The sequence below is a fragment of the Lagopus muta genome, chromosome 15, assembly GCF_023343835.1.
Source record: "Lagopus muta isolate bLagMut1 chromosome 15, bLagMut1 primary, whole genome shotgun sequence".
NCBI classification, from domain to species: Eukaryota; Metazoa; Chordata; class Aves; order Galliformes; family Phasianidae; genus Lagopus; species Lagopus muta.
The window spans coordinates 9,378,357-9,398,865 of record NC_064447.1 but is presented as its reverse complement, the minus strand read 5'-3'; the positions used below and the strand labels follow the sequence as shown (position 1 = coordinate 9,398,865).

Sequence of the window (20,509 nt, the reverse complement as noted above, 5' to 3'; positions counted from 1 at the left end):
TAAACCTGGAGGAAAAGGGTTCTTATTATTATTATTTCAGTTGGGAATGTGTTCCCTGTAGTGCTGCATGTTGGGTTTTTTTTATATATTTTTTGTGATTATTTTATTCTCTTTTACATTATCTCTGCAGAATTTTGTTGCTGCTGCTGCTGCAGTAGTGGTAATTGGGCTTAAAGTCCTATAGGGTTATGAAATACATCTGTATGTAAATGAATGCATTCAAGGTGAGAATTCTGTGTTTATACACTGGTAAAATGTGAAAACGGTGAAGCTAGAGAATAGAAAAGGTTACAGAGAAATATGGGTGCAGCATTGCTGCATGGTACTGGGGAGGCTGCAGCGATGCACACAGATGGGGACAAGGAGCAAATCCAGTCCCAATGATGTGTTCTGCCTAAAGCCTGGTTCATGGAGCTGCTCTTCTCATGCCTTTTCATTGGGTTGATGCTGGTGTTGTATGCTGGTCCCGGTGCCAGTGTTCCTGTCCCAGCAGCAGCAGGAAAATGCCTGGGGATGTGCTTTGCCCTTGGCTTTTCCACCTGAAATGGCCAGGGATGCTGTAGGATTTCCACTTACAAAGATCCAAAACCAAAAGCTGGACCCACCATGCACACCTTAGTGTCGTTAAATACAAGAAGCCCCTGGTTTCTTGTATTTAATGTTTTTGGTGGTTCAAGCTCTGACTCTTCCGTTTTTGCTCAGTGCCAGGTGAGTCCCTCCCATCCTAAATATCACAGATAGGTATGGCAGCTCAGCACAGAGTCTGCTCAGTCTGCTCCCAGTGGAGCCACAGAGAGGAACTGTCACCTCCACGATGCTGCCCTGGATGGAGCCCAAATCACCTGGGCTCTTTCTTTCCCCCTTCACCACCGTATCACTTTACTGGGTAATGAGTAAAGCAGCACAGACGTGAGCACAGCCCCGCTGCTCCCAGTGCTCCCAGCATCGCGCCGTATCCAGGCCGTGGTGCCGGGGGAGCAGGGGGGGCCGCGCCGGGTGGAAATTTCTCACCGCAGACCTTGCTGGGGCCAGACATGCTGTAAATTTTATAAGAAAAACACTTTACAAACCAGAAGTCCAACTCTCGTGCGCATGGAGCCGCTAATTAATGGTTTGGAGACCGGGCAAGCCAAGGAGCCCATTCCGCCATCACCGAGCCCTGTGGGTTTGCAGCAGGCTCTGAAGAATTGAGGTCTTCTGTGCAGCTCTGGCTTCTCACCCGCAGGTTCCTTGCACATCAGGCAGTGCCACTAGGAAACTTTCTACAAAGCTCTAGTCTGAAATATCTGAGGCTTTCCTCTTAGCTTGTGATGAGCCCAGGTCACAAGCTCTGTGAGGTAGCACTGCTGCTTGATGGAGCTTCCCACCAGAATTTGGGGCTTTGCGTCTCCTTTCTCTGCCATTTCCCTTAGCAACGGAAATAACAAACTGCCATTATAAAAGATTTGCAGAGTAACTTTGCATTGATGTTCTGCAGTAGTCACACTCTTGCAGGTACAAATGCTGGGTTTAGCTTTCCCACAGTGTCCCCTACTGCTTGCATTAAAAAATCCAGTTAGGTGCACATTAAAAAAGGGAGAAAAAATGAGTATAAGGCACTGAAAGTCACCAGAAGGGGAAATGCTTTTTATGGAGCCTCACCAAAAATCCTTGCAGGGGGTGAGGAGCTTTCATTCATGGAGGGAGGTAAATATGGAATCAAAATTGGCAGCTCTATGTGGGCTGCAGCATTCTAGGGCTGATTTATTTGGTTTCAGTGGTAGCAGGAAAAAGGGCATGGCACAGATGTTGGAGGTAGTCTGGGTAGCTGAGAATCCAGGAATAGAGAATTCACTTTCTTCTATTATTTGTCTGCTAACACAACAGGGAAAGCAACGTATTTTGAAATGATGGATGAATTCTCAGTGGGTCTCAGCCTTGAGGTTTTGGACCCTGCACGGTCTGATCGTGCAGCACCAGCAAATCTCTCATTTGCCATTGCAACAACTATACTCCCTGCCCAGTGATCACACAGATGTGTTTAATTGTTTAATTAAAGCTAAAAGGTGCCTCACATCTGTATTTCATCCTCTTTCTCTCAGACATATGAGCAGAACGAGTGGATCATCCACCTGGCTGGGAAGCTGCTGGCTCAGGAGGAGGAGGCCCTGTCTCTGATAGCAACAAACCCATTTGCGGACAGGGATCCCCCACGGTAAGTGCTTGGGGCAAGCTTCTTGGTAGAAAGCACCTGGGCTGTGCATTCAGCATAAGTGTTCCAACTGGAAAGAAGGTTTCGGTCTCCCAGAAACCAGCCACAGGATGAGAGATGATAGCCTCAAGTTGTGCTGGGGCGTTTCGGGTTGGATATTAAGAGAAATTTCTTCTCCAGAAGAGCGGCTGGGCATTGGAACAGGCTGCCCAAGGAGGTGGTTGAGTCCCCATCCCTGTTGGTTGATTGCTCTTTGTGTTTGATGCCATTTAATAGGGCAATTTAAATAACTTGTCTCCCTAGAGATCTGGTGCTCAGTACCATGATGGGGACAAGGGACATGTGGCTGGCCCCTTCCCAGCGCCCAGCACTGCTTCTCTTGGACGTGGATCCTACCTACCACGGTGGTTTCCTGCCCCACAGCCTCAGATTTTTTGCCATGATCTCTTTGCAAGGTCAGATCAGAAATACCATTTCCAGCAGCCTATTGGGATACTTCAAAGATGAAACAGTCCTGCAAAAAGAATTGTTTTTGTTGACACTTGTCTTGGAATTGTTTGCATTTTCAGTGACAAAGCAAACATCAGCAAGTGCAAAGCACAGATGAAAACCCCAAGGTTTGGTACAAAAGGAAATTTTGCACAAAAGTGTCTATTTTGTTGATGAAGTTATTTTTAGCTGAAAAAATATTTTAAGGGAATTTTGGATCAACTCAAGTAATATTATGCTCTTGCTAATGTTTTCCATTTGAGGTTCTCATGATGCATTACAAACAGGGATTAAGGTTCCCAGCACCATGTGAAGTGAGCTTCCTTTTGAAGCAGAGCTGTGCTTTTCAGTTTTAACGTAGTGTGTCCCCAAAATCCTCTATGGGGAGACTTTTCTAGCTTAGACATTAAGAATTTCTTTCCACCTTTTACCAAAGTGCTTTCTTTTGGATATGGGATTCAGTATATGTTGAGATTGTATATATGTATGTATACAGAAAAGACCACAAGATACACAGCTTGGGACACCAGTGAGTGTCCCAACACTGTGTTTGAGTATTTCTTATAACCACGTTTCTGAGGATGCCCAAGCAGCCAGAATGGTCTCGTGCAGCACTGGTGCCCCATCAGAGCATTACTGCAGGCTGATGGTGACACTCTTCCTCCAAAGATAGGAGCTGAGACTGCTGTAAGATCAGTTATTTGGGATTTTGTATGGATTCCCTTTTCAGAGCCCATATTCTTAGTGCAGCCCTCCCTGTATGCTGTATCTGGGTGTGTAGTCCAGGTTTTCGTGCCGTGGCTCCTTGGGCTGCACGGGCAGCAGGTTATGCACACAAATAATTACATCCTGACTGCAGCCCAGGAGATTTCTTGGAGAGCCTGTGTTAACTACTGTTCCAAAAGGCGTGCTGGAAGATACCAGCATGTCCCTTAGCATGGATGGGTACAACTTTGATACCGTTTATGAGGGATTTTAGCTCTGCTTGGCTGGGAGAGGGCTGCTCTGGGACCTGCAGGACTCCTTTGGGGAGCATTTGGGAGACCATGGTGGGGTACGAAGTGTTGGAGGAGCTGTTGGAGGCCTGTATGGTGCTGGCCCTGTGTCAGAGCCCCCAGTTGGAGCTGGGTGTCCCCCGGTGCCAGCAGCCAGATGTGGGTACCAGCTGGTGGCAGCTGGCAGTGAGCAGGGCTCGGCGGCAACAGAAGCTCTCCATAATCCCAGAGCTGTTTATTGCCCAGTGCCAGCAGTGCTGCTCCCTTTTCTCACCACAGCCGGAACTACAAACATCACAGCAGCTCAGAAATGAGACGTGCATCACATCTTTTCAGGGCTTTGCCACAAAGGGCTGCACCTCTTTTGTGTGTTCTGGCATCGGTGGTGTTAAAAAACATATAAAAAGCTTATAAGTTTTTAGTGTGTTCTGTGACAGGTGAGGAAATTGTATTTTCAGGAATTTCAAATGAAAATACAGCAAATCTTTACCTTTGTTAGCACTTACAGGATAGTGACTGCCGAGTTTTCAAGGGGCACAGGCAGGTCAGCGATGGCAGAGCAGTGTGTTGCTGTGTACTGCACACAGTGCTCCATATCTCGGCAAACAGGGCTTTGATTCATGCAGTACCTTGTTCTAACCAATGCTCAGACTCTGTTTTCACTCCTTAGCAGCTAGTTTATAGTAGGAAAAGATCAGCATCCAGTGCTGGTTTTATGTGTCAGCTGCCTTTGCTCTGGCATTACTTTTGCTTTAAAAGCTTTTCATGGGCCTAGTGTGTTTTTGGGTGGCTTAAAATAAAAATAACAATTTACAAATGCTCCTTTTGGCCCAGCCTGGAGTCCAACGCATTGCTTCACCCTGTTTGCTGCTCACATTTCTGATTTCAGTGGGCCAACCCCAATACCTGCGCTGGCTTCCCTGCATTGCACCCAGGTGTGAGGACGTGACTTAGTCCCTGGTTGTTATTTGTGCTTCTTCCATTACTGTTTGCTGCTAGCACTTCCTCTGCACATGGAAACTGATCATTTTGCTTTTTTTTTTTTTCTTTTTTTTTCTTTTTTTTTTGTAGTTTTTATGCCCCTTCCCAATTCTGCTGAGTTTACACTTCTGGCATTCATGGCTGGCGCACTCCAGCAGCTCTGGCAATCTCTTCTGCTCCCGCATTCGTTCTGCTCAGGCAGGCTCCCTCCCTGCCTTGCTGGGGCTTTCTTCCTGCATTTCAGAAATGCCATTTCCTCACTGGATTTTAGGCTCACTGAAGCAGGATCCCTCCTGCACCCCCATCCACCCAGAGAACCCTGGCCATAATGGGTAACACTGTGGTGTGAGAACAGTTGGAGAGCAGGACAGACTCTTCAGCAGGGCCTGTTATGGTAGGACAAGGGGAAATGATCTCAAAATAAAAGAGGGGAGATTTAGACTGGTTATAAGGAAGAAGGTCTTTATGCCACAGGTGGTGTGGAGTGGCACAGGGTGCCCAGAGAGGTGGCAGTGCCCCATCCCTGCACACACCCACAGTCAGGCTGGATGGGGCTCTGAGCACTGATGGAGCTGTGGGTGTCCCTGCTCAGTGCAGGGAGTGGGAACAGACAGCACTCAGAGGTCCTCTTCAATTCAAGCCATTCTGTGATTTTATAAGCAAGGCATCCAGTGTGTGATCCTTAAGAACCTTTCTAGCCCAAGCCATTCAATTATTTTTTAATTTCAACTCCTTAGCAGCATTGAGTTGAGCACTGGATGTGCAGATTCTCAGTGCCTTTTTGGTGGTGCAACTCATTTGAGTTGCAAGCAGCGACCTTAAATTTGAGCCATAATGGTAATACTTGAGAAGAAGAGAGAATTCCAGAGCTCTTGGGCTATGGAAGGGTCCAAAGCTGTGCTGGGTGGTGTGGGGCTGTCACTGCAAACCTTAATGCTGCTCATGCCCACCTCCAGCCATCGCCACTCCACTCCCTTCAGTAGCTGCTTTCCTCCCAGTTCCCCCTCCACTCTAAGGGGAATTTTGAGACTTAATTATTTTCATTCCCTGCTAGACTAAATAATTAGGGGAAGGGACTGTTTTCCATAAGAACATTACGCTCCATACTCCGCGGAGTTTATTCTGTTAATGGAAACTCTACACCTTAAATAGCCAAGGGACTTTCAAAATGAGTTAATGCCTTCGAAATGAAATTTCTGAGACCAAAGTTTGTAGGTTTCTTTACAACTCTAGAAATTATAGTATTTTTTCAAGTGTGATAAACTTAAAATGAGAAACAGGTGACTGATTAAAAATGAGGGCATTGTTGAGCACCCGGCCTAGCTGAGTGTGAAGCTTTACTTCAAGCAAAGTGATGTTTGTGGAATGTAGATTTACAAAATATTATTGTGCAGCGGATAGTTCATAAAACACCCGCCGTCATAAATCTGAATGGTGGGGCTTTGGCTGAGAAATTAATAAGTGTTTAACGCACCGTCATGGAAACAGCCTGCAACAACGAGAGAAAACAAAAACGGGGCTTTGCCTACAGGGGGAGGAAAAAAAATATCGATTTTATTTTGGACCTGAAGTGTTCAGTGTCTCTGATATTAAATCATGTTCACTTAAGGACTTTTATTCCAATTATAGTCACGCTCAGTTGGAAGAGCCCCAGCGTGCAGCCGAAGCCCTGGATTTGTCGCAGCGGTGTTATTTATGGTGGCAGTGCTTCCAATTTGATGCTACCTGACTGGGAAGGGCTGTGCCCTAAAATATCTATTTACAGCCCTGATGAGCACAGAAGAGAATCAGAAATTACGCAAACCAGCAGCTGCTCCCTTGGGTGCAGGAAAAGAGACCTCCCCAAAACCTTGGGGAGAGGATGGCGTGGGAGGAGGAAGGCTCTGGGCTCAGCCCTGGGGTGGTCGAGTTGGTTTTAGGAACACTATGGAAGTCGTGGTGCTTTTTTAGAGTAAAAGACCAAAAAGTGTGTGTTTTTTTAAATAGGACAAACAAACAGAAGTCCATCCCAACAGGGGCAACAGTCATCCTGTAACTAATGAGTGTGGTGCAGAAGGAAGGCAGGAAACAGAGGATTAAGGGAAAGTATGTGTTGTAGGTGTCTTCTGCAGGGAAAAGATGTTTTTTGTACGTTTCCCATGAAAACCTGTCCTAGGAAGTGATGCATTTCTCAGGGGTGAAAGAGTCCCAGCATGTTCTTTTGGCTGTCTTGTTGGGTTTTATTGCAGCTCCCTACATATGGGGACAATGTTAACAGAGCCACCTCCATGGTGGGGCCGATCTGCTCCATCCCTGCACCTGCAGAGACTGTGTGCTGGCCCCGTGTCCAGGGGAATCCAGGCAGTGCCTAAGCCTGGTAGATACCCACCTTCTTTTCCCACTAGGTTTGCTTTGCTAAGAATCATAGAACAGAGTCATAGAAACACTAAGGTTGGAAGAGACCTCTGAGATCAAGTCCAACCATTAACCCATCCCCACCGTGCCCACCAGAGCGTGTCCCTATCACATCATGTTCTAATTTGTCAGATGGAGGCAAAACAAGACATTTTGCCCTCTCCCAAGAGTTTTGAGGATGAGATGCTCCAGCTCAAGGGCCAGACCTTTCAGGAACCTGAGAGAAAGAGAAGTCAGCGACATGGAAAAACAACCCATAAAACTGCCCTTACACTGCGAGCGGTTCGTGGGCTGAGTTGAATTTATGATCGCTGCTGCTCATGGGGCTTGAACAAGCAGGAGAGCCAGTGATGGAGGCTCTGCTGCTTTAATGAATTTGTACTTTCCACTGCCACTTGCTCACTGATTTACAGTGAAGTGGGGAACCTTGAGATAAAAAAAAAACCAACACATCGAAAGGACGCCTCGTGTTTTGGTTTCTTTCTTCCCTCTCCCACCCCTGCTTGCCCTGTCAGGCCATTAATTCTAACAGAAAACACCGGCTCTGGTTTTTTCCCTCGAACCCCTCAGCTGTTGCAGGGAGACAGCTGCACCCTCTGGAACTAATTACAGCTGTCTGGGAGATTTAGCCCTCCCTCGCAACAACTCCAATATTGCTGCTAATTTTTAACACGTACAGTTGGAAGATGTCATAATAGGCTGATATATGATCGAATCTTAAAAGTGCTGCAGCGCAGCTGCTACCAGGCATCTGCTGGGATGAATATATTGATTTAAAAAATAATGCAAAGTATTTTTAGCCTCTCTGCCCTTCCCGGGGCTGAAGCCCTGCCTGGTGCGGGCAGCGATGGAGGGCACGTGCTCACCCAGGAGGCAATGGCACAGGGACACGTGTGGATGCTTCACTTCTGCAGTGGAGCTGGCAATGGGATGCTCTTTTCCCTTGTCTTGCATCCCACTGTTGTCATAGCAGAGTGGGTTTTCAGTCTCCTGGAGGAGGAGTGTCTGGTTTGCTTTATTATGACCGTATCACGCTTTTCATGGGATGATTTTGCTCTGGTGTCTCCTATTGGACCTCATCTGGGCTCGGCTGGATGCCTCCTCCATGTAGCTGCTGCCACTGCTTCCCAGCAGGTCAGAGAGAGCTCGAGTTGTGTTCAATTGGTAAATCCTGGGAAAGTGCTTGCAGCGAGGAATGGCCTCCCTGACCTTCCTGACTGCCTCTGAAACATGAGCACTGCTCATCCCTCTGGTATGAGCAGAGGGCATCAGTCTCCTTTTAACAAAGATGAAATCAAGCAGCTTCCTCATAAACTTCTTGAAGATGTTTCCCTTGAGCAGCAAGGCTCTGCAAGCTGGCACTGTCCTGCACTCACAGGAGCCTCGGGGACCTTTGGATTCCTTCCACTACCCCAAAAGGTCTTTGCATGAGCCCCAAAGTTGCGGGGGGGGGAAAAAAAAAGCAAAGCAAAAAAACAACATTTTTTGTAAGGCAAGCTGCAGCCCGTAGCAGTTCTTCATTCTGTGTGCATGAGGTTTGTATGGGTTGCAGCTGTGCAGGTCACCAGGTGATGTTTGCAAACTGCGAGCCCTGGCTTGGTGGGTCCCTGGTGTTCTTGCTCCCTGCATTAGGGAGGAGGGAACATAGAGACTGCAAACTGAAACTTCGGAAATGAGGCACCCAGGTAGCTTATAAATAGTGGGGGAGCTTGTAAACTCTATGAGCCCTGAAACGAGGGGCTCCAGTGAGTATTAAATGCTGCAGTTTTTACATCAGTGAGCCTCAGGAGTCAAGAATGATGATGGTTACAAGCTTTCTGTGTTTCTCCCCTACCCCAGGAAGGCACAGGGAGGACGGGCAGTGGATGCTCTGCCTTGATGTCCTGGTGTTTTGTGCTCAGAGGTTTTTCTGCTGCAGTTTCTCAGCTTTCATAGGCTGTGAGCAGCTCGGGATTTACTGTGCATCCTGATGCAGGTGGGATATGGTGGGACAAATGGGCTGTTTGGTTTGGGGCTGGGGCTCACGGGGACCTCTCAGGTTTGTTTGGACTCTGAACATAAGGGCTGGAAACATGCTCAGATAGAAAGGCAAACTTTCTGCCACAAAAATGCAGCTTCAGTTGTGTGTGGTTGCTTTAATGCTCACACGGTTCTAGTTTTACATGCCGATCCCTTTGATAGCAAACATTTTAATAGACAGAGAACATATGGGAAAAATCATACCAAATCAGATGATAGATATTGCTTAATTTGGGCAGGCAAGCCCATTCAGGAGGGGCAAGGAGATTTTCATTCCAGAAGGGTCCTGGGTGGACCTTGGTGTAGGGGAAGGTACTTTAGGGTCCAAGCAGTACTGGGGTGTCTGAGCCCTGCCCAGGGCGCTCAGACAAAGCCCTCAGTCTTCCACACTCTGCATCCCCAGCAAGAAGAAGGGAACATAGTTGCCTCTATTTGGTGCCATTTGCCAGGTTTCTGAGAGGAGCAGTCTGAGTGGTTTGCTTCCTGGAATGATGATAGCTCAGGATTAGAGCAGCTGCTTTTGCCCCTCTCTAGGCAGCCAGTGATGGTAGAATGAAGGTTTGGGGATGGTGGATGTGTTTCGTGAATTCAAGCAAGCAACCAAGCATCACAGCTGTTAAACCTCCTATCTGTCTCAGACAGGAGCCTGCAGGCTACCTGAGCCTGCATAAACCTTCCTGCTCTAATTATTAACAGGAAATTTTGTGCTCCTGAGAAGCAAACACTGTGGGAGTAACACTTCAGCCTCCATTTGACTTTTAGCAGCCTCAGAAAAAAAGGTGTAAAAACAGCCATAGTAGTAACAGAGTGGACAGCTGCAGGATCCCTGAACCAGAGGTGCCATGGGGCACACCTTCACCACCGTCATCCCTTGTCACCCAGCCCCTATCAGTTGTTGGGTGAGGGCTGTTCTGTGCAGCTCCAAATGCGCTGCTCTGGGCTACTTTGGGTCACTCCTTTTTGCCTGCAGGAGGGTGAAACTTGGAGGTGTTTGCTCTGCTTTTGGCACAGCCAGGGGACGATCCATCAGCAGCAAGTGGTGAACAGCTGCATGCTAATGTGTTTTGTTAGCAGAATCATTTCTGTATTGCTCATCTGGGTGCCAATCAAGGTTTAAATTGAGATGTCAAGATGTGATTACGGCAGACCTTTTAATTGGTCTGTAGTTTTATCAGCCGTCTGCAATCTCCCCTGCTTCCCATGTGAGTGTGTTACACAGGTGAGTGCTAATGGCCAATGTACAGGAGTCGTCCCTAATTATTTTAGCAGTAGGAGCTGACTTTATGGCGTCCCGAGGTGCAGCCCGGGAGCGAGCAGCTGCGTGAGCGCAGTGCCCTGCTCAGTAGCAGGGTTTGTATTTTAGTAGTGAAGCAAAGCGGGTTTAAATGAGCACTGACATGACTTTGACATTTTTATATTGTGGGTTATTTTATGAACTTATCCAGTGAATGCGGCGATGCACTCTGCAAACAGGGACCCCGATGCTGAAGGACTGGGGTGTTACTCCTTCCCTTGTCAGCATGCCCTACATCAAGCGGGACACAGCTCCTGCACCAAGCGGCATGGTTAGCCTCCGAACGTGTTTTGCGAGGCTGATGAATGCTTCTTTCTGCACTGCTTTAAAATCTCCTTTTCTGTCAACTCCCAGGGCGGCCAGAAAACAGATGCGCTCAGAGCTCTGCTAATAAGCAGTGGAGCAAAGGGAGCAGCCGTTCGCTGGGGCAGAGGGACATGGGGAGTGTGCATGCCACAGGTTTCCCAGCAGAAATACTTCATAGGTGCTTTTGGGAAAGAAAAAGAAATGGTATTGGTGTTTTATTATTATTCTTTCAACTTGGTCATAGAGTGGGGTGTGGAGCAATAGTGTGGTGCTGGATTATGCACACAGTGATGGTGTGCGAAGGCTTTCCTTCCCTGTGCATCATCCTCAAATAGCATTCCAGGGAGCCAGCACGGTCAGCACTGGCATCACTGATGGTGGTGGCAGGGAGGTTACATAAATGCAGATCCAATCCATCACCCACAGCATTGATGCCCAGCCCCTCCTACCACCCTCTGCTTTGTTTCCCTGCAGGTGGATCCGAGGGGAACATTTCAAGTACAAATTCAGCCAGCCTGGAGGAACGCATGCTGCACAGGGCAAATGGTGGATTCGGAAGAGGATCGGCCCCTACTTCCCCCCTGTCAACCTCCAGGGGCTGAGGAAGTTTTATGAAGACAGAAATTGGCCGTACCCAGAGCGGGACTGATGGAGAGAAGTGAGACAGGTCCAGAGTGACCAGCTGGGAGAGCCGTCAGCTTCCTTATAAATCACACTTCTTCCCTATCTCTGTGTGTTTTTTTTTTCCACATATCCTTGTTTACACATATTTTACAGGAGGTTTCCAGACAACCTGTCCACCTGCTGCTGTGGTCTGGTTTTTCTCATCTTTCTCTTCCTTTCTGTTTGTCTTTCTTCTCGTGGCCTTGCCTGATGATTGATTTCTTTTGTCAGGCTGCTCCATTAGAAAATCATCAGCTCTAGAGTCAGGAAAAAGATGAACAAATACTAAGTCAAGTTAATATGTCCAATTTGACATATTTCAGATTTGCAACAAGCATTTGTGGAGTGGATTTTAATACTTCTGCTGATGCTGGAATTTCACTTTATTGCCAGACAGACCCAAAATGGACAAAAATTATCAAATGTATGTTAGGGGGAAAGGTTAGGTAAAAGTAAAGCCTCCCTCCCCTTTCTCAGTGCTGTCTACTTTACAAAAAGCTCTCAGGGCCACACTCAAGACTCATACAGATGTAAATCTGTGCATTTTAAGACACTTGTTGCACTGATGGCGATTTCAGTGTGAATGTAGACAGTGAAGCTGTGAGAGGAGCGGTTCCCTTTTCAATGCACCTCGCTTAGAGGAGGCACTGGGCTGGCACAGGGCGCTTCACCATCACATCCCCCTCATCCTACCCTGTCCCCTCCCTGTCCCGTCTTAATCCATGCTCATTCCCATATCCCATCCCATTTCAAACCATCCAGTTGCAGCTTCCACATGTGCTGTTGGCACAGAGCTCACACCAGCCTCAGGCAATTCACTGAGCCATTAAAGCTGCTTTCTTCCAGACATTCCTGTCCTTGGGAAGGTCCTGCTCAGCACCCCCTGATCACAAGGCAGCAATCTGCATCTGGAGCCACAGATTCTGCAGCACAGAGGGAAAACGTCCCTGGGCTCGGAGAATCCTGTGTGGGACAGATGGGGCAGATGGGGCGATCCTGCATTCCCCATTCTTTGCTCCTGAGCGTGCCCTCCTCCTGCTTTGTGTTTAACGTCACCCCCAGTGGTTTGACCATGTGGGTGCAACTCTGTGAGCCCACACTAGGAACATGGGGGGAAGACGGGAAGGAGCAGAGCGTGAACAGCTGGAAGCGACGGGTTGTGGCAATAATTGCTTTCTTGTTAGCACATTTTGCTGCAGACACTTCTTCTCAAAGGGGGGAAAAAAAAGTTCAAAGTGACGTGCGCAACGCATAAAATCTCTAGCCCTGGGATTGCCTGCAGAAAAACCGCAGGTCTGCTGAGAAACCCGAAATAGCTCCGTGCTGTGTGGGCTCCGTGAGTCAGCGGCTGTGCCCCGGGACAAGCACAGCCCTGTGCAGCCCGCAGCGCCCGGCCGGGCCCAGGCTGGCTGTGAGACAGGGCCTGCTTTTAGGAGCGGCTGGAGTCGCTGAGTCTGCCGCCAGCACGGCCGCGCTCAAACGGGTTTTGTTTGAGTAGGTCCCGGCCTGGCAGCGCGGCCGCGCTGGGCTGCTTTTCCTGTTTGCTTAGCCCGGGGCTTCATAACGGGCCCTTTCTCTCGTTCTGGGCGCTGACGGAGCTCGGGACCCGGCTGTGTTGTGCTCGGGGAGCAGCCTGTGGCCTGCGTGGCCTGTGTGCCTGGAGCTGCACAGCCTGTGCCTTTGGGTCGGGGTTGTGGCAGGACACAAAGAGGCTTTCAGCCACCCGGCTGGGGTCAGCGCAAGCCACGGGCGCAGGGATGAGCGTGGCTCTGAAATAGATCGGCGCTCATGTGGCCGACATGAAGGCCGTGTGGGGACTGATGGCGGCTTTGTCCCTGCGCTGTCCACGAGCTCATTTGGTCCAGTGCAGTCTGTCCCCTCCTGACACAAGAAGCTCAGCATTGTGGCCGAGTGCAGTTTGGAAGGAAAAACATCAGAAAAGAAACGTGCAGGCAAGCCTGATCCACATACCAGGACAGGGCAGGGGGGTGGCTGCACAGGTTGTGGCTGCAGGCTCACTGCATCATGCCTTTCTACCCGCTTTTGGACCACGTGTACTGAACAGGCACTACCCAGCACATAGATCTGAAAAAGGCTTGAAGAAAGCAGCACAGGGAACCTCACTCATCTTTACTTTTTACCTAACAGTGTTAAAAATTGAAGCAGCATCTCGTGGTGTCCAGACATGCCTTGCTGAGCCCCAGAACCAACAGTGACTGAAATGGTGAGGCTAAGGACAGCTTATGCTGTGGGGACACCGCGTGCTCCCACCTCCTTTTGTCGCCAAGGGGAGCACAACACTGCAGCAGGTCCCACCCCACTCAGCAGTCCCTTGCAGCTGGCACTGGTCAGGGTTATGACTGTGGAGGTGCACAGCCCATTGCCCAGTGCTTGGAGCCATGGATAGCACTTTCCAAACAGTAAATAATGTTTATGACTCAGTTGTGTTTTCCTAAATATTTGCCCCAGTTCAAACCTGATATTCCTCTGCAAACAATAGGGAGAACGTTTTGTTTGGATTACTGTGCAGAAAGACAGGTAAGTGCTGAGATGCCGTGTCACTCTCAGTGTCACCCCCCTCCCTCCCCAGCACAGCAACGGGGCTGAGGGCAGTGATGTGCACTGCGTTTGCTGAGATCAGGGTGACGGAGGATGTTTCGCATCTCTCAGTGCCTGCTGTAGCTAATGGCCCTCCAGAAAGCACTGAGTTTTTTGCCTGGGGACTGCCAGCACAGCAGAGCTTCCTGCGGAGCATCCCTGTGCCCTGTGCAAGTACAGGAGCTGCCTGCACTACCTCCCTGCCAGGTGTTATTTGAAGCATTTCACCTTTTGTTTTCTAGCTCTCACATGGCTTAATTTCAGCACTGGGGCTGGATGCTCAGGGAATGGCTGGAGCCCATCCTATCTTGGGGGCTTCAGGCAGCCCATGGCCACTGTGTTCATGGCAGTATTTTGGGGACGTGAGGACACCTGGAGCCCACAGTGGCTACACTGGCATCAAGCCTGATCTATGCCTATCTCTGGCCATTGGAGATTCCCTTGACATGGCTGCAGCCATCGGCGCTCCCTCCTCATTCATTCCACCCAAAGCTTCCTTTTTTCTAAAAGCCCCTTACTGCCCCAGCCCTGCTGGCTGCTTCCCCTCCACGCTGGCCCTAATGCAAACAAGCTGCACGAGCAGGGTCGGTCCGTCCGGTGAGTGACGGTGCGAGGGCGCAGGGACACGGCAGCTCTGCACTGCAGCCACTCGCCGGCAGCACGCGGGGTGCCCCCCGCCCCGCTTTAATTAATTTCTTTTGGTTTCCAACCTCTGGGTCAGGGATAATGGAACCCAGACCGTCATTTACATTCCTGTTTGCTGTGCATTGTGCTGTTTAAAGGTTGCTTTTTTTTTTTTTAAATCTAAAATTCTTGCTCCATGCTGCAGTGCTGGCTGGAAGATAATATACATTCAAAGGCAGCGAGGAAGGTGGATGCAGGGGATTAAATTAGAAACGTTTCCCTTTGGACAGAACTTTTTAAAAAAGAAAAGAAACAATTATTTTGTGGGGGTTAGGAAATCGGAACCACATTGTGTTATCTGTTGACTGGAAGTTTTCTTGGAGAGGTTTTTACTTTCCTTGAGCTATGTGCTGGACATAAAGCTTTGTGGCATTCCCACATCAGCACACCATAAATCCATCTTGAGAGATAATTCTGAGCCCGCTGCTGCCAGGTCCTTTGGGTGCTGCTGGGGATGGGCAGGGGTCTGCAACCTCATGGCCCCAGGATTAGGATCTGGACAATAATACGTGGCAGCTCCTGGCTGCCCCCATAGCTCTTTTGGCTTTGCTGTGCTCTTCTGGCCCATTCCCTGATTTGGGGTTACATCTAATCCCATTCCTCCCTCCTGTTCCTTCTTGAGGTCCCACCAGAGCCGTTGGTGCAGCTGCTGCATGCCTGTCACATCCTGGCATTCTGGGGCTCCCGCTGCCCCAGTGGATAAATCATTCCCTGTGCAATTTGGGAAAACCCAGCAGTGGGGCTTTCAGCATGAGCTGAAGGTGTCCAAGGGAGGGGGATGTGGGAGGATGGATCAGGCTGTTTGGGGTCCCCGAAGGAAAGGAGCACTTTGGTTGTGTTATAGCCATATGAAGCTTTGGCTCAGGCTCTGTTGAATACAAAGCTGCAAGAGCTCTCACATCATTACAGATCCCCTCCTGTCTCCAGGCCCTCCAGGAGAGCTGTCTTCTGGAGGTGAGATGGAAACCTGTGCTGTGTGTTAACACGCAGCGCTCGCCCTCCCACGGGAATTTCAGACAGCTGGAAAGTCTTTAATGATGGATTTATAGTTTGAAGTTCTGTCTCCAAACATAAGAAAGGTCGCTTTGGAGGACAGCTGAGCTCTCTGCCGAGATTAGCAGCACAAGGTAATGCTGAGCACCAGCGCTTTGTGCAGGGGCAGCCCTGTGCTACCTGCACTGACAGCTCCGTGCTCCAAACAGAGCTCACGTTCCTCCTTCATGTATAACTTGTGGTTATTTGCTTTAAAGCAGCCAAGCTGCAGTCTATGAGATCCCACAGAAAATCTATCTGCACACCTCCCCTGCTCCAATCTGCCTTTAGAAGCTGGCTTTGCTTTAACACATATTAAAGGAAAGAGCTTTTTTCCTTCCCAGTAGATTAAGTTTGGCTAAACAATTCAGTGTGAACTGCTGGGCATGAGGCAGAAACCTGTAGGCTAAATTACCCAGCTGCTATAAGTTTAGAGCAGCATGGGATGAATTTCAGGATCGTATATTAGTTTTCATTTAATCTGATTATTCTGGGTCTGGAGTTCCTGGAGGGTCTTCAGGTTATTGTCAGTCAAAAGGATCTTTAAAAGCTTCCATTTGCACTAAACTTTTCCCATTAGAAATCTATTTTCATTATGGATCAATTTTTATTTTAGTGAAAAAATTATTTCTCCACCTCCCCACCCCCCCCCCCCCTAATTTCCAGACGAGATTAAAAATGAAGCAGGGAGGGTTTCTTTGTGCCTTCTGTCAGTCGGGGGCTGGGAGGGTTGTGGAGACTTGCCACTCAAAATGCCACAGTTTTAGGGAAAAAGCAACGTGGTGGCTTCTAGAAATGACCCCCAAACCTACACTGTTTGTGCAGGATTTCGTGTGGGTTGTGCCAGCCTGAACCCTCGGGTCTCCCTGTGCCCTCATGCTGCTCTGCTTGGCAGTCCCATCATGGAGACATGTAGGGATGTGAGGGGACACCCAGCTGTCTCCATGTCCCATTGCCTCACGTGTCACTGCCAAAAATGCTCTGCAGGGTCAGGTTTTTGCAGGAGGGCAATGGGGAGGAGGGAGCTGGCTGCAGAGCCACATGTTCTCCTCAGCACTGGGGTTTCTGCCCCTCCTGGTGCCTTTTGTCCTTCTGTGGGCACCTGGCACGGGGCAGCCCTGGACGTGTGGCATCAGTGCTGCTGGAGCCGGGCTGTGCTCCAGCAGTGCCTCAGTTTCCCTTTATACCTGATGGCAGACCCTGTGCTCTCCACAGCAATACTACAGACAGGCATCTGGTTTTGCAGGAGGGATTTCGGGGCTGTTCTCCTAGCAGCAAAGCACTCAACCAACGACCTCCAACTCCCCCCATCCTCTGCAGCCTCCGGTTTCCTCCCCGCAGAGCAGCCGTCGGGACGTGCTCTCATGCCCACAGTGGATGTGCAGCAGCTGTGGGATGCAGTGCTGCCCCACACACCGCTCCCCCGATTTCCTCTGCAGTAGCTGCTCGGGATAAGCTTGCATGTCGCTGAGCTTTTCCGCGTGTGTTAACTATTGCTGAGACAATTACGTTAAAATCACACCACCTGCAAGCGGTTAGTTAGAATAATAAATAAGTGATAGATTATCAAATAAAGCGTTCGCTTCGGATGAGGTCATCCCAGCACCATGTCGTGAGTCTCGGCGGGTTTGCAGCCTGCTTTCCTGCCGCCAATCGACCAAATCGCTCTTGTATCAGTCAATAAAAGCGTTGTAGAGATTAAAGAATCAATTAGGCATTAGCCGAAGGGGCAAAAGCATAACCCAAACATGCTGATAAAATCCAGTAGGTGATTATGGGAATGGTTCCTATTTCATTTTACTTTAGAAGGAAATAATTGCTCGTTACCGAGCATGGAGCAGCCAGGCCGGGTGCTTTTCAGCTTTATGGGGAAGCAGGAGGAAGCCCTGGTGCTGGGCTGACAGACGCAGAGGCACGCCACGCTTTAGGGCTGAATGTGCATGTTTTGCTGCTTGCTTTGAGAAGAGCTATTTTAGCCCTGAAAGGAGACGGTGGAGCAGTCTGTCATTTAGTGCATCCTGCGGAGCTCAGTGCCACAGCCAGGCATTGCCCACTGGGCACATATTTGCAGATGGATTTCAGGAGCCCAAGCATGAGGGCTGCTGGCAGCAGCTGCACCCTGCGATGCACAGGAGCAAATAGATCTGTATGCACTGTGTCTGGCCGATATCTGCTCTTCATACATGCACAAACTTGGATTAACCAAGCAAAATCCAGTCAGCTGAAAAAGCATTTAGGGATGTATATGCTTAACTCCTTTCCAATACTTCTGGTGGCAATACATTGGGCGAGTGGCTCGCGGTGGGAATTGGGCCAGCCATGGCTGTGGCCATTCTGAAGTCATGGGAAGGGGCTATGTGGGAATGTGAGGTCTCCACGCTGCAGCTTTTGACCCAGTTTTGCTGCCAATAGGGGACGTTCAGGTTGGATAAGAGGAACAACTTCTTTGAAAGAACGGTGCCAGGCACTGGCACTGCTGCCCAGGGACGTGGTGGGGTCACCATCCCTGGAGGTGCTCAAGGACCATGGAGATGTGGCATTTGGGGCACGTTCAGTGGGATAGGTTGAGGTTGGGCTTGAGGATCCCAGACGTCTTTTCCAACCTGAATGGTTCTGTGATTCTGTGAAAGATGCTAACAGTTATGATAGTGCTGAAATACTGAAGGAGGTAGATAGGCTTTGGAAACAAAAGGCAAATCAGTAAGTGTTCTCACCTCTTGGAATAGTCGCTGTAAAAGGCTGAGATGGTTTTGCAAAGCACTAAATTCTGAGGTGGCACAATGAGTATAAATGACTTCAGTCTGAGATGATTTTGCAAGGTGCAGCCCATCACGCCCTTGGTTCTGTGGCAGCCATCCAGTGCTGCCTGGGTGCAGATTTTCTGCCCTGGATTCACAGTGCAGGAACTCCTGGCTTGGATGGGAGGGATGAATGTTGCCAGGCTGCAGGTGGGGGCAGCTCTGTGTCTCCTTCCACATGGGAAACTGGGAGTTGCTCCCAGTTTAGCTTAGTAATTGGGCAAGTTCTGAGGTTTACTGTTCAAGCAGGTTTTTCTCCAAAAAAGTATCTTGTTGGGAGGGCATTGTCTGCAGCATTTCCAACACAGACCTGCTTATAGGCAATGCAAGCTTGCTTCTTGACTTGGAACCAGAGGCTGAGAACCAGCACCAGAAAAGCCAGAACTGAAGCCAGGAGGATGAGAAGCTGTCACTTTCTGTAAGTAGCATCTCCCCATCCCCATGAAGCCCTTTGGGCACAACCATGCCATGTGTGCAGCCCTCACCACACAGACCCACTCCTGGAGACCCCCCAGCATCCCTCCCTGCCCGTTCCCCTGCTCCCATTCATTGTGTGTTCTGTCCCTTTGTGGCATGGCGTGGCAGCCCCAGCGTGCAGCTGTGCTGTCGGTGCGGAGCGGCCATCTGCAGCGCCCGCCCTGGAAAGCAGCCCCGCAGCTGCGCTCGCCTGGTACCGGCGGTACCCGGACGAGGTCATTCATCACCGGGTGAGGAAGCTTGGCAGGGAAGAGGAGGACGGCAACCACAGGAGGCAAATTTTAAAGCGCTATGCGGACTGTGGTTATTGTATCTGCTGCCTGAGCTGGTTTCCCTTTGCTGCTATAGATGGGTGATGAAGCTCCCCGCTGGGGCAGGAAGCGTTCTCGTGTGTTGATGGGATAGAGCAGCCCCATCGAGGACTCCACTGAGGCCAGGGCCAGCACTGCTCCAGGCAGTGGGATGTGTATCCCTTCCCCGTGCAAAGCGAGAAGTGTGGAAATGGGGAATGAAGGGCCCGTCCCAAAGGCTGCATTGGGATGGGGTCGAGATTGGGTAGGATGCCATAGTGCAGGCACTGTCCCTTTCTCAGCACCTCTGCTATAGCAAATTCCAGGAGAGAGCAAAATGTGCCTGCTGTGCCCTGCAGGCACACGGTACCCTGGACCAACAGGGGTGGAAGTGCTGCAAAGCACTGAGCCCTGTGACCCTCTCACCCTACTGTGGGCATCCATTAGCTGCACAGGAGAGAGGGCATGGCAGTGAGCACAGTGCTGCACTGGAGCTCATGTCCCCAACCCTCTTGTCCTCCCTGCTCCATGTGCTTGAGGGAGCCAGCAGCCACCTGCTGCAATGTCCACTGCAAGCACTGGTGTTGCTTCTGCAGTTTTGGTCCCCAGCTCATGTGTGAGCATTGGGAGCTGCACAAGAGGTGTGAGCCCAAAACAGAGCCCGCCTTGCTGCAGTGGACACGGGGTGGCACCACTGGACCCTGCAGTGGATATCAGATGGGATGGGACACAGTCTCTCCCCAGCAGGAGGAGGTGAGTGCATGGGGACAGGGCACAGAGAGCAGCCAAGCCCAACTCCGACGCAGCGGGCTGTCTCCGTGGGATGCCCTGCCTTTCCTGTTTACTTGTTATTTTGGAAATAGAACAATAAATAATTTATCGCCAATTGGTTGGCACGCTTCCGACGTGTCAGTTCAGTTGATTTTAACTGGCCAAGTGTCAGGGCAGAAGGCCAGGAGCGCCGTGCTAGGGAACAGTCAACAGCACAATTATAAGATTAACACCTTGTTTGGTGGTCAGATACTGTCGAGTGGTAAAAGATTGCTCCATTGCTCCGGTTCATCTCTATAGAGCATCGCTCACAAATTACCTTATTAAGCACGCGGTCGGCTCCCTGCACCTGTGTCCTCAGATATTCCCATTCATGGTGGAGAGGAGGCCAGCACTGCCGGGGCCGCTGGGGGCTGTGCAGCTGCGGCTGCATTATTCGCTCTTTGCATATTTGCATATCAATGAGCCCCTGATTAATATTTAAAGAGCCAGCTGTCCGAGCCACCTAGGAAAGAAAAAAAGCTCTG

General features: G+C 49.8%; 1 protein-coding gene across 3 annotated transcripts in view; it reads left to right on the top strand.

Moving 5' to 3' along the window:
* Positions 1-15,302, top strand: part of LMF1 (lipase maturation factor 1) — a 164,130-nt gene extending 148,828 nt beyond the window's left edge. For all 3 annotated transcript variants that reach the window (XM_048961400.1, XM_048961401.1, XM_048961402.1), the window contains 2 exons: positions 2,082-2,194; positions 11,144-15,302. In XM_048961400.1, coding sequence (XP_048817357.1) covers positions 2,082-2,194; positions 11,144-11,318 — 288 coding nt within the window. In that variant the 3' untranslated portion in view covers positions 11,319-15,302. The remainder of the gene's footprint in view (positions 1-2,081; positions 2,195-11,143) is intronic.
* The last annotated feature ends 5,207 nt before the right edge of the window (positions 15,303-20,509 follow it).